At 36.9% G+C, this 11,821-nt stretch overlaps 2 protein-coding genes across 5 annotated transcripts in view; one reads left to right on the top strand and one right to left on the bottom strand.

Annotated features, from left to right (window-relative positions):
- Positions 1–208: 208 nt before the first annotated feature.
- Positions 209–8,457, top strand: LOC113048525 (zinc finger protein Gfi-1b-like). Of its 3 annotated transcripts, none has more exons than XM_026210410.1 (7): positions 209–343; positions 1,162–1,287; positions 1,962–2,218; positions 4,129–4,268; positions 5,812–5,949; positions 6,202–6,367; positions 7,606–8,457. In XM_026210410.1, the coding sequence occupies exons 3-7, from the start codon at positions 2,005–2,007 to the stop codon at positions 7,806–7,808; spliced, it is 861 nt and encodes a 286-aa protein (XP_026066195.1). In that variant the 5' UTR covers positions 209–343; positions 1,162–1,287; positions 1,962–2,004; the 3' UTR covers positions 7,809–8,457. The 3 variants fall into 3 exon arrangements, with proteins under 3 accessions (XP_026066195.1, XP_026066179.1, XP_026066187.1); XM_026210394.1 differs by having other exon boundaries at positions 4,126–4,268; XM_026210402.1 differs by lacking the exon at positions 1,162–1,287 and having other exon boundaries at positions 4,126–4,268.
- A 1,931-nt stretch (positions 8,458–10,388) lies between these two features.
- LOC113048511 (serine/threonine-protein kinase N1-like) overlaps positions 10,389–11,821 on the bottom strand; it is a 35,946-nt gene continuing 34,513 nt past the window's right edge. For both annotated transcript variants that reach the window (XM_026210382.1, XM_026210374.1), the window contains exon 22: positions 10,389–11,502. In XM_026210382.1, coding sequence (XP_026066167.1) covers positions 11,299–11,502 — 204 coding nt within the window. In that variant the 3' untranslated portion in view covers positions 10,389–11,298. The remainder of the gene's footprint in view (positions 11,503–11,821) is intronic.

The following is an 11,821-nucleotide window of genomic DNA, read 5'->3' as shown; positions in this document are numbered from 1 at the left end:
TATTTTAAATTTTCCAAATCTAATAGACATAAAATTAAGTCGCGGACCCTGCTTTGAGAATACCATCCCAGTATACTAAACTGGAGAACAATTGCAGCTGCGCAACTATGCAAAAGGAAAAACTATAATGACTTTGTCCCTGTGCATGCTGGGTAATCTCCCTCATACCAAAATCACAAACCAAAACAGATGAGATATCACAGTGGGTCAGTGTGGGTGCAGCGTTCACGTCTCTGTGGTCTCGTGAACTCCTACAGCCTCTGTTTAACCCAGCATCTCTCACAGCTGCTGAACTGATATTCAGAAGCTCGCATCTCCCAGAAGAACACTGCGGTGATCAGAGGTTAGTTTTTCATCTTAATGAAGTTTCATCAACTTTCTGTTTCTGGGCCAGTAATTACAGTAAGAGTTTAGAGCTATAAAAAACAGCAGAAGCGTTTGCATTTATATTCAATGCAAAAAGTGATTTTCTTGATATTTTAGTCTAGTTTTGCAAATATCTAAATGTTTTTAAATTAAAATACATTTACTTGGCGTATGTTAAGAAATCTTGTTGTCTGGGAATCTTACTAGGGATAAGGAGTTGGTTTTCTGCTGCTCTTATTTGAAGGATAAAAATCACTTAATTTTGATGAATAAAATGTAATATTGCATCTCAAGTAAATGTATCTGAGGAAGAAGATCATGCACTTTTTGCACTCTTGAGATCGCTGACTTTGGATTACGCATGTCTCCTCTAGACTTTCAGATATTTCGTCCAATCTAAGCATTCAGAAGATCTCAAAATGATCTCAAACATTGCTCTTCAAATGATCTAGAAGTTCCAGACAAACAAACTAAAATTCCGTGAATGATGTGTAAATGTTTTTGTGCTAATGTTTTAGAATGTTATTAAAGATCAGATACTGAAAGTTCTATTATAGCATTACTAGAAACACGTTTGTTGGCAGAACCTTGCCAGAACATTCATAACGATTCCTGTTAGCTGGGAGTGACTCATTTACTTCTCCGGAGGAACTGTAGGAGAAATATTTGATACTGTGAAACTTGATTCAGACAGGTTACATTTCCTGCACTGTTAGACTTAATCAGGTGCTTGAGGTAAACACAGGAGGAAAGTGACACTGATGGGCACCTTCTGCTCTTCTCTCATGATGGCAGTGCTGATGAATGAGCAGATTTACCAGCCGTCCTGATTTGATGTTTGAAACATCAGAAAACTCTTGCACTTCCTGTAGCAGCTTCAGAACCCGAATCACAACCAGACACATCGCCGGACACCCGAGGGTGAATCTGACACTAACAGACATACTGCTTTAAATAGAAATAAATATAAATACTCACATTTTTAAAAAGAGAGAAGCTATATTATGGTTCTGCATACATTACTTTTAATGTTTTAGGATTTATTAGTGCATTGATTAAAACAATACACACATAATATATGCCGAATAGTGCATTTTTAGCATAAATCATGTATTTTATTTTTTGCACCTGTTCAGAGAAGCTTGGTCAAAAAGTAGTGTATTTTAGTTTTTGATGTCAAGAGCTTAATGAAAGATAAGAAACAAAGTCTCCGAACAATGGCTCTCTGATGGTCTGGATGATTCACGAGACGTCTGATAATTTCTACTAATCTACATTTACACAATAATTGAATATTTCATTGTTTTACTGGTTAATTTTTCTTCTGATGAGGAGAATTCATCAAAATGCATTAATGATACCAATTATTATATAATGAACAAGTATATTTGATATTATGATCATGTCTACATATTGTATGAATAATTGTATACACTTTTTGCAGTATTTATCTTCATTTTTCCATTTATCTTCTAATATTGAGAATCAAAAAAATATACTAGTTATTATTAATAAATATGACACTGAACTTATTTACAGTGATTATTATGAATCAACTTTCAAATCATGTAAGATGTGTTGTTCTTTCCGTTCAGACTGTAACCTGACCCCGTCTGTGGCTTCACTGCCGCTGAAGTAATGCCTCGATCGTTTCTAGTGAAAAGTAAGAGGGCGGGGCATCACTCCACACGCTCCGCCCACTCTCAGCATGGGCATCATGACGGATGGACGTCCAGCAGTCGCTCATCGGCTCTGGAGCTGCTTCCCTGCACATCCACCGACAGCAGCCAGACCCAAAACAGCACCGATGGAGCTGGAGCTGGAGCTGGAGCCTGGCCTTCACCCACTGCAGGTACATGAAGAACAGCTCAGCACAGCGTAACACCAGCAGTGACTCGAAGAGTGCGGCAGACTGAGCATGATGTCAAATAAATACACTCATAATGTGAAGACACTCATATAGAAAACAGGGTCTGAATTACAAACTTTAATCATCAGAATATGACACCTCACAGCTCATGAGAACTTAACTTCAACAAAGCTCCCGCAAAAGACTTCCATGAGGTGATATAATCAATTTGACTGACTCATTATGAACCAAATACCTCACCACAAACTATTCTATTCTGATCATTTAAAAACATTATTTCATCCAGTTTTTAAATACTTTCTCTTGAAATTAACGTCCTGAAACAACTAGTGATATTCAAATGTTATACGAATGTCCAACTAAAAGTTTTTGGTTGTGTCTTACATTTTCAGAACATTATTAAAGACTGAAAAAATGTTTTAGTAAACAACATTTGTTCAGAACATTGAGAACGTTCTTAGAATGTTCAGTGTTTGCTTGGAATATTCATTAATGTTTAACCCTTGTGCACTCCTCATTTGGGAGTCTCACTCAACTTCATGGTCAAAAGAAATATAACTTTTTTTATATAGTAAAAAAATTTATATTTTTGACAACTCTTTTTCAATTATTGCAGTATTTCAGATTAAAATAGAGACTAGGCCAGTTTCTGCCAACTTCTGAAGGCAGATGAGCAGCTTCTGCCCTCTATCTCAATGTGCTTACTTATACTACACCTTTAAAGTATGGACTCTTTTAATGAAGGAACAGAACACACTTGTAGTAGAGGATTAGGCAAGCTTTGGGACTTACTATCTTGTCACACAACTGTGTCTTTAACAGACCGCCCTGTCGAATAATTACACGCATCCTGTCACTGTAAGCTGGACTGTCAATCATCTTGTCACAGTTAACATCCTCCACATTTCATTTAACTTCCTACCGTACTTGAGAGAACAGAGTATCTCGTTGAGCTGCCATCTATTCTCATATTTTGTGCATGATGGATTTAAAAGTTAACGACCAATTGGATGTTTACCTCTCTAAAGTTAACTAACCATCGATCGTGCGCATCCGCCACATTTGTAGTTTTTCTAACGCGTTTTATTCATGTTTGTAGTTCTGGACCGAATCCTTCGCCGAAGCGCAATGGATTGTGGGCAGTTTTAGCTATAAGAGTATGCATTGATCAACACTTCTAAAAATTGACCTGAAATAGTAGACCCTCATTTGGCATACTCTTTTCAACATAGTATGCTTTGGGACACACTTATTCTAATTTCACATACTATTTAGGATGGATAGTGTGAACATTGAGACGCAGTGATAGTGCAACTATCCTGCAACTGCAGCTGTTTGTGGAGTTATCTTCCTTGAGTGGGTTGTGCTCCAGCGCGGATGAATCTAATGTTTTGAGGAGTATGTGTGTGTGACAGTCAGTCACTGCAGCGGTGTGGATATTCACTGTACTTCACAATCACAGATTCTAACATATGTCTTGAAATACATGACCCAAATAAGATTTTTCACCTAATATTGTCATCTGAACAATTTAGTAACAAGTCTGCCATGTTGAGATTTCAGTTTTTGCACAATCTAATCTCTTATTGTCATACCATTCGAATTTCATATTAAGACATTCTTTTATTTTTTGTAGTGTTTGTTATAAATGATCTATCTGTGCACTTAAGGTCAAATAGGTTACCCTTCCTTCCCCTGGAAATGACTACTCTTCTCTTCCTGTTATGTGCTGTGGTGTGAGGGTGGGGCTATCAGGGTCTGTTTCGTTTCTGTCTCTGTTTTGTTAGCAACGCACAACTTCCAATCATCCAATCAGTTCCAGATGGACAAAGTCAAGCTCCGCCCTGTATTTTTTCTAATTTTAGATGTTGTCTTGTGTGTGATGATAGCAGGGAAGCAGTCTGGAGTTTGTCCCTCATCTGACCTGTCGTCCTCTGGATCTGATCTGGAGCGTCTGATTCAGGCTTTACTCAGGCACCATCAGCTGAACAACGTCCAGACGCCGCTGTGTGAGTGTCCGCTCTGTGAGAAGGTGAGGAACTGTCGTATGTGTCCTTATTGTGGGGCTTTTCAAACTTTTTGGAGCCAGGGACCACATAGGACTTCCATGGGCTCATAATTATAACATTGTTTACTGATTAAAGGGGTCGTAGGATGCTACAGTACAGGCACTTTTACAAATTGTTTGAGCTAAAATGTGTGTTGGCAGTGTGTGTACACAACCACCCTATAATGATAAAGATCCACCCAGGGTTTTTTTTGTTGTTATTGTTTTTTCTACTTAAATCTTATTTATTATCTACTAAAATCTTTACCCCTTTCTGAAATCGATCTCAGATTCCCGTCTGTGTGACATCACATAAGCAGGCCCCTCCCCCTCCCATTGATTGACAGTATCTTTTTAGCACAGACTGGACTGGTGACCTACATTAGACCCGCGCTGAGTGATCTGTCTTGTTGTTTGATGTAATGAACATAGCAGTCGTCATTTACTCCCAACATCTGAGCCACTGAATCCCCGATCTACATAAATGTGTTTATGTTCAAGCGAATCATTCATGATCCAGCTTCACATACAGAAGAAATGAGTATAAGGTTTTTTTTTTATGAGTCTTTGCAAATCTCCTTTCCTTATAATGTGCTAATTAGCAAGTTTCAGATTAATGCAGCTAAAGTAAACAGTTCCTCAGAGAGCCGCTCAGAAGAGAGGGGCGGAGTCAGTAGAGCTCATTAACATTTAAAGGAACTTGCTACAAAACGGCTTGCTCTGAAAAGAGCTGTTTTTGACAGGGTAAAAATAAATGTTTTTTACACTACCTATGAGAAATTTTAACCAAACTATGTTACAGACTTTTCATTAAGACCCTAAAGGATCATATCAACTTGTGGAAAATAGGCATCCGATGACCCGTTTAAGGATAAAGGTCATTTGGGAGTAATGAACATATGGTTGTTTGACTGGTTACTGTAAAAAGAAAAAATTGAGATTTTGCCATTTCAACTTATTTTTCATTCATTTTTTCAGAAAACAAGAAAGTTTAAGTTTATTGGCCCTCAGCTAAGCTGAAATTTGAATGAACTAGATTAAACAAGATTAAATAAAAAGTTAACGGGGTAACAAGGTTGACTCAACAGACTGTCTTTGTATTTACTGTGAATTTAATAAATATTCTTGTATGTTACTAACTATAATGCCTTCATTGTGACAAAAAAAGAGGCCTGATTTAAAAGAATACCTAATTTAAACAGATATTTTATGAAGTAAAAAATAAACAGGGTTAAATATATGAAGATATAGAAACTGATTTGATAATGATTTATCAATTCAAATGGGACATGCTTTAGTATAGATCTGCTATCACCTGACAGGATTTTCACACATTCACAACTCACACGTGGGTTTTTGTGTGGGTTTCATGCTGAAACTATTCATACGTGATATGCACATGCACATCTTAAACCCCAAGCTCGATTCACATAAGATCACATGTGGTTGATCGGGAACAGATCAGAAAACTCAGTGCTATCTCCACTGATGATATGATGTGATATTAATATTGCTATGACTTCTGTAGTTCCTGTCCTCTGCTGTGGGTTTGGCATCGCACTTGTGCAAGTCACATGACAACAGGGCTGCTCTCCCATTGGCCGGCTCCACAGGCTGTACCCAGGAGCATTATGGGTACAGACCTACGGGAATACTAAGGATGAGAGTAAGTACTGAACACTTGCTGTATACATAGCATCCATATTATTATCATATTATAGTCAGCTAAACTAAACTTTTTTTTTTTTTTACTTTTGGTAGTTTGGTCAAATAATGAGTAAAGAGATGTAGTAAGTCATCCAGATCTGATGCATACAAAACGTTGACATGCTGCATGAAGAGTCTACACACTATATACAGCATAACTAGTGTGTTAATGTTATATTCTAAACACAGACTGTATGAATGTGTGTTTCAGGAGCGGAGTTTCACCTGTAAGGTTTGTGGGAAGGTGTTTAAGAGGTCGTCGACTCTCTCCACACACCTGCTCATTCACTCGGACACACGGCCGTTCCCGTGCCCCTACTGCGGAAAGAGATTCCACCAGAAATCTGACATGAAGAAACATACGTTTATACACACAGGTAAAAAAAATTTCCATTGACTTAAAATTCCATTAAAGCCTAATTAATTCCGATTCCGGAACAAAACATTCTAAAGTCAGAATCTCTGGACCCTTATATTTCTGGACCCCATTATTTCGGTGGTCCACCTGATATCACTTTTGTGTTCCAGATTTGTTCCAGTTACCAAAAAATTTATACAAATAAAATAATCCTCAAGTGGGAAAAAAATATTGGGCCATTATGTTGGTCTGAAGAAAGAAAGATGTTAAATTTGACATTCGTCACACAACAGCGTTAAAGTAGTTTTTGTGTAATTTAATGCTAATAACACAAACGTGGAAGTGCATCATCATATCCTGTGAGTAGAGTTCATTAGTCTGTTATTCATGTAGCTGCTATAAAGAAGTCAACTTAACTCATTTTAACTATATTTGTAAAATAGAAAATAGTGCTCAAATTTCGCCATAGTTTATGCCTTATTTGGAAAACCGAAGTCATTCGCTTCCTAATATTTTAGCTGTGTACCATTAATCCAGAACATGTTTTTTCTTCCCACTGCACTACTTTTCCATTATTTTTCTGTGTAAACACGCTAGACTAACATCTTCGACCAATGCAGTGTCATTATAAAAACACAGTGACTGTGACTTTGTTTTTCAGGACATTCTAAGATACTTAACATTAACTAATGTAATGCACTAACACAGTGATACTGAGGGCCAAAGTAAATACACGCTTTATTAAAAACAAGAGCCGTGAATATGACGCTTCGTTTCACACTAAGTGTTTTAGAATAATGTCCCTTTCGTTCTTCATTATTTTGGAAAAGCATCATCATATTATTATAAAACGTTCCCGTCCTTGATTCTGATTGGTTGAGCCAAGATCAAAGCTGTTGTAAAAGACTCTTTTGTTTACTTCTGTGTGTTGCTTGGCAACCACTTTTTTGGAACTACATTGTTTGGTGGAAGAATAATGTTTTCATTAATATCTTTACAATTTATTTGCTCTGTTTTATTTTGTGAAATTTTTTTCTTTTAAGTCACTTATAGCTAATAAATTAGAAGTCTTGTGCACACACATGCATGAAATCACTTTTGCGTTGCAAAATCAGGTGGGAAGTGTTGTGAAACTGAAAAATGAAGGCACTTGATTTGTGTTTCTGTGCAGTTGTGTACTGACAGTAGATTAGCTGCCCGTGTAGTGAGTAGTAGACATCAAGGCAGTTCTGTAGCTAATGCGCTGTCCTCTCTCAGGTGAGAAGCCTCATGTGTGTGTGGTGTGTGGTAAAGCGTTCAGCCAGAGCTCCAATCTGATCACACACAGCAGGAAACACAGCAGCTACCAGCCCTTCAGATGCTCACACTGCCCGCTCGGCTTCCAGAGGAGACTGGATCTACAGCGCCACCTACAGACACACTCGGAGAACCACAGCGACAGACTGTACCACGGGACCTGAGAGAGACCAGCTGCACACAACACATTGCTTTTTTACCCTAAAGTACTTCTTTATAATGTTTGTCAGTTTAAGATGTTTGCACCAAAAACATTTTTCTTCCTCCCTCTAACTTTAATGTACATATCATTGCATTGTGAAAATATCAGAACATACTGGTAAAAAAAAAAAAAAAAAAGTAGCTTTGGATAAAAGCATCTGCTAAATGCATAAATGTAAATGTAGAACGTCCTATACTGTACATTTATGGCTTAAATACCTTTTATTGTTGCATATCAATTGGTTTCATAATCACAAGGTTTCACTATTTTTTTGAGTCAGAATATATTTTTCACATGAGCAGGAATCATCTTGATGCTAATATGACCATATGGAAAACAAAAATGTAATTACATGTAAAACTGGTAAAAAAAAAAACAGATGAGATGGACCGGTCAGAATAGTTATGTGTGTAAATGCAATGCAAAATCCAATCCAATGCTACTTTGAAAAACTAGCACAAAAATAAAAGAGGTTACCTGATCCTGGAGAGCAAAACATGGGATTTGCAAATCCAGATCATTCTGATCCAGATGAAACTCTAAACAACTGGCCCCAGAAGATTGTATCTTCTTTTAAGCACAAATGAAGGATAAAAGATCTTTCCCAACCCTCACTGTCATGTATCCGGGCTTTATTTCTTTAATACTGACACTTCAGACATATTTGTCTAGGACTACAACACACTGAATTAAAAACAATTAAAGGAGTGAAAACTAAATAAATTAAAGATCATTAGAGGAGCACAAATCTGTGATCGGTTAACCTTCAGCAGCACAATAAATCAGTTACAAGCACCTCAGCACAATGGTACACAAATCCAGCTTTAAAGAAGGCAGAAATCACACGAGACATGATAGTTTGTTGACTTCATGTGAAGCGCTGGTCATCTCCATCAGGTTTCTGAGGCCGCTGTCCTCTATAACACAGCCCCTTTGGACTCATTTCAGGCCTTCCTGACAACCAACAAGCAGATTTAATGTTAATACACAGCAGATGCTTTCCAGATGAAGAGATCTTTAACAGACCTCTTACAGACGTATCTGTGATATCTGGGTGAGCTCATAATAGCCATAAAATACTGCTTTTTTTTCCAGTTTAGCAGCACAGATTGTGGCTATATTTGTGTCAACATGTTCTGCAGACTAATTACAGAACCTCTATTTATTTAATGTACTAATATAATTAAAAACTATTTTAAGCACAATTTATTAAACGAATAGAACGAATATCTAAAATGATAATTACTTGAGAAGACATAAGAAATTAAGTCTTGTTGTCTGAAATAAATAATAAAAGACCATAATTTGAAAAATATTTTGCTTCTTTTTAAAAAAGTCACTTAAATATGTGTTGTTGCTGTTTTATATATATATATATATATATATATATATATATGTGTGTGTATATATATATATATATATATATATATATATATATATATTATTTTTTTTAGAAAACAATACTTTATATTTTAAGTTATTTCGATGCTGAAATGTATTTAAGTATTTATATATTTTTATTGGAAAACTGTTGGAAGAGACTGGAATAATTCCATGACATATGTTTTTCTTTTGGATAATCTGATCAATTTGGATATACGTCACAATACAGGAGAAATTATCTATGATTTTGTTTTTCTTACCAGATTAATAGGGAAGAAATTGCATTAGTATAATTGTATAAAGCAATCACAAATTAGTACTTGCTGCACACTTTTGACTGGATTTCATGGAGACATAGGGATTGAGAATGAAAAAAGCTCTGATAATATCATGCTCTAGATCACTTAAAAATGCATGTCATGTTTCTGGAGTTTAGTGTAATGTCATTTGGAAAAAGACCAATGTATGGAGCAGAAAAACAATACAATAGTTTGACATGATCTCATATTTTACATCTCCATCTCTTGGACTCCATGGATACTTTTCTCCTCTGGGTAATAATCATCTCAAAGTGCTTCAAACCATCCCTTCATCAAGTTCCTCACAGCGCATTAGTAGTATTCGTTTATTTGCTTATGTAACGGATGGTCCTGCCACCTTCACTGCCATTTTGTTAATAAACAGAGTTGATGGAGTAAACTATTTAATATAAATGTGTAGTTCACATCTAACCTTTCTGTAACACTCATAATCTTGATTTTTTTTTTTTTTTTTCTTAATTTAGGTAAAGTTTGCACAATTGACTCTGGTCCAAAAAAATAAAAAAGTTATAAAAGAGACTATGAGAGAAATGATATTGCCCAAAAAAAGAGTCAAGTTGTTTAATATAATAATATTCAGGCATAGCATTTCCAGAATTAGTCAGGATTCAGTGAGAAAGAAAAAACAGATATCTAAAAATAAAAACCTGGAGGTTGCTGCTGTGTTTGGTTGTGGGACATGCTCATAACATACTGTAGTAAAGGTGTTATGTGTCAAACTCTCTGCCACCCCGTGTGGTTAAAGGAGTGTATTAAACAAGTCAACAGTCTCTGGATTGTGTGTGATGTGTCTACATTGGTCAAAAAATCAGAAAATGGAGACAGAAAAACAGGAGAAGTGAGAATTCGAGCCATTTTACTCGGGTCAGTACCATGAAACTGGACTCTGCTAGTCAACAAGCTCCCATTGAGCGCTGCAGGGATGAATTTTTGTCGGCCAACCCATAAGTTAACATCATGTTTATTCCCTCCAAATAATAAAAAAAAAACAATAGTATAGTAAACAATAGTTTACCCCAGTAAACTTTATTTTATAACATCATTTAAAAACATCTTCCCTGAAAGTTTTGATAAGAATAGTTAGCAAGAGAGCAATCTTCGTATCACATCTGAAGTCCCATTTAGCCATTTGTTAGCAACAGACTTTTTCAACACGGGGGAGTATTATTGATGCATTTCATGTCGTTGAATAAAATGTTAAAATATCTTGAGCTTGTGTTAAACATAGACCTTATTTCAAACAATTAACCCAAAAACCCATTTAAAGAATCAGGATGTGCTGAAAGGCGAACTCGTTGACTTACAGAAACACGTCATCCCTGCAGCACTCTATACACAAGATTCATGACTTCATTAGCTTCTGGTGCTAAAGGTAATGTTATGTAAGAACCTGACTGACTACATAAAAATCCTGCGAGTTTGCAAACAGGACAAAAAAACATCTTGCCTTCCGGCTTTCAGAGCTTCACATTATGTGGATTCTTGAATCTCTTCATCTTAGATGCACCTTCTTCAGTCAGATGGAGTAATTTCCTCAAGCTCCAATCTCTCTTATAGGCAGTCAGGTGATGTCGAACCCTTTATAGTGGTTTTCATGTTGAACAAACCCATGTTTCATTGACAGGAAGCCTCTGAGGAAGCGTCAGTCCTAACGCCAAGCAGTCTAGATGTGGACTAGGAACGACTGATGGCTCGTCACAATGGTCCACATCTCCCACACCTAGCAGCGTCAGTGTGCACACTCGTGCCCTAGCAGAAGTCAGACACATAGTCAAAGTCCCTGAAGTAGTCCTGGTCTTTGCGTGAAAGGGTCCGGCGCTCACGAGGAGGCGTCAGCGTCGGGGCTTCATTCGTAAACTCGGCGTCAAAGTTACTGACGTCTTCTTTTCCCTTCACTGCAGGAACGAAAGGAGGAGGAACCTGCCGCTGCAAAAGTGCCTCCCAGTCCATAGTCTAGAGTGAGAGAAGATCAGTCAGTCACGCCATCATTGCAACTTTGGCATTATTATATGGAAACTCCCCAAAATATGAAATCGCGAATCTTTTGCATTCCCCCAAGAAACTTGCGAAACATTTGCATGCTCTCACAAAAATATTGCATTTCGCCAAGAAACTTATATTCTCTCAAAAAAGTACTGCGTTCTTCCAAGCAACTTTGGGTTCACTTGCAAACCATTGCATTCTCTCACAAAGTACTGCGTTTCCCTCTAAGAAACTTCAATTTCGTACAAATATATTGCGTTCACCCTAAGCAACTGTACATACTCTCACA

This window comes from Carassius auratus, chromosome 3, assembly GCF_003368295.1.
Source record: "Carassius auratus strain Wakin chromosome 3, ASM336829v1, whole genome shotgun sequence".
Taxonomy (NCBI): domain Eukaryota; kingdom Metazoa; phylum Chordata; class Actinopteri; order Cypriniformes; family Cyprinidae; genus Carassius; species Carassius auratus.
The sequence above is the reverse complement of the archived record's forward strand: the minus strand, read 5'-3'. Positions and strand labels throughout refer to the sequence as shown.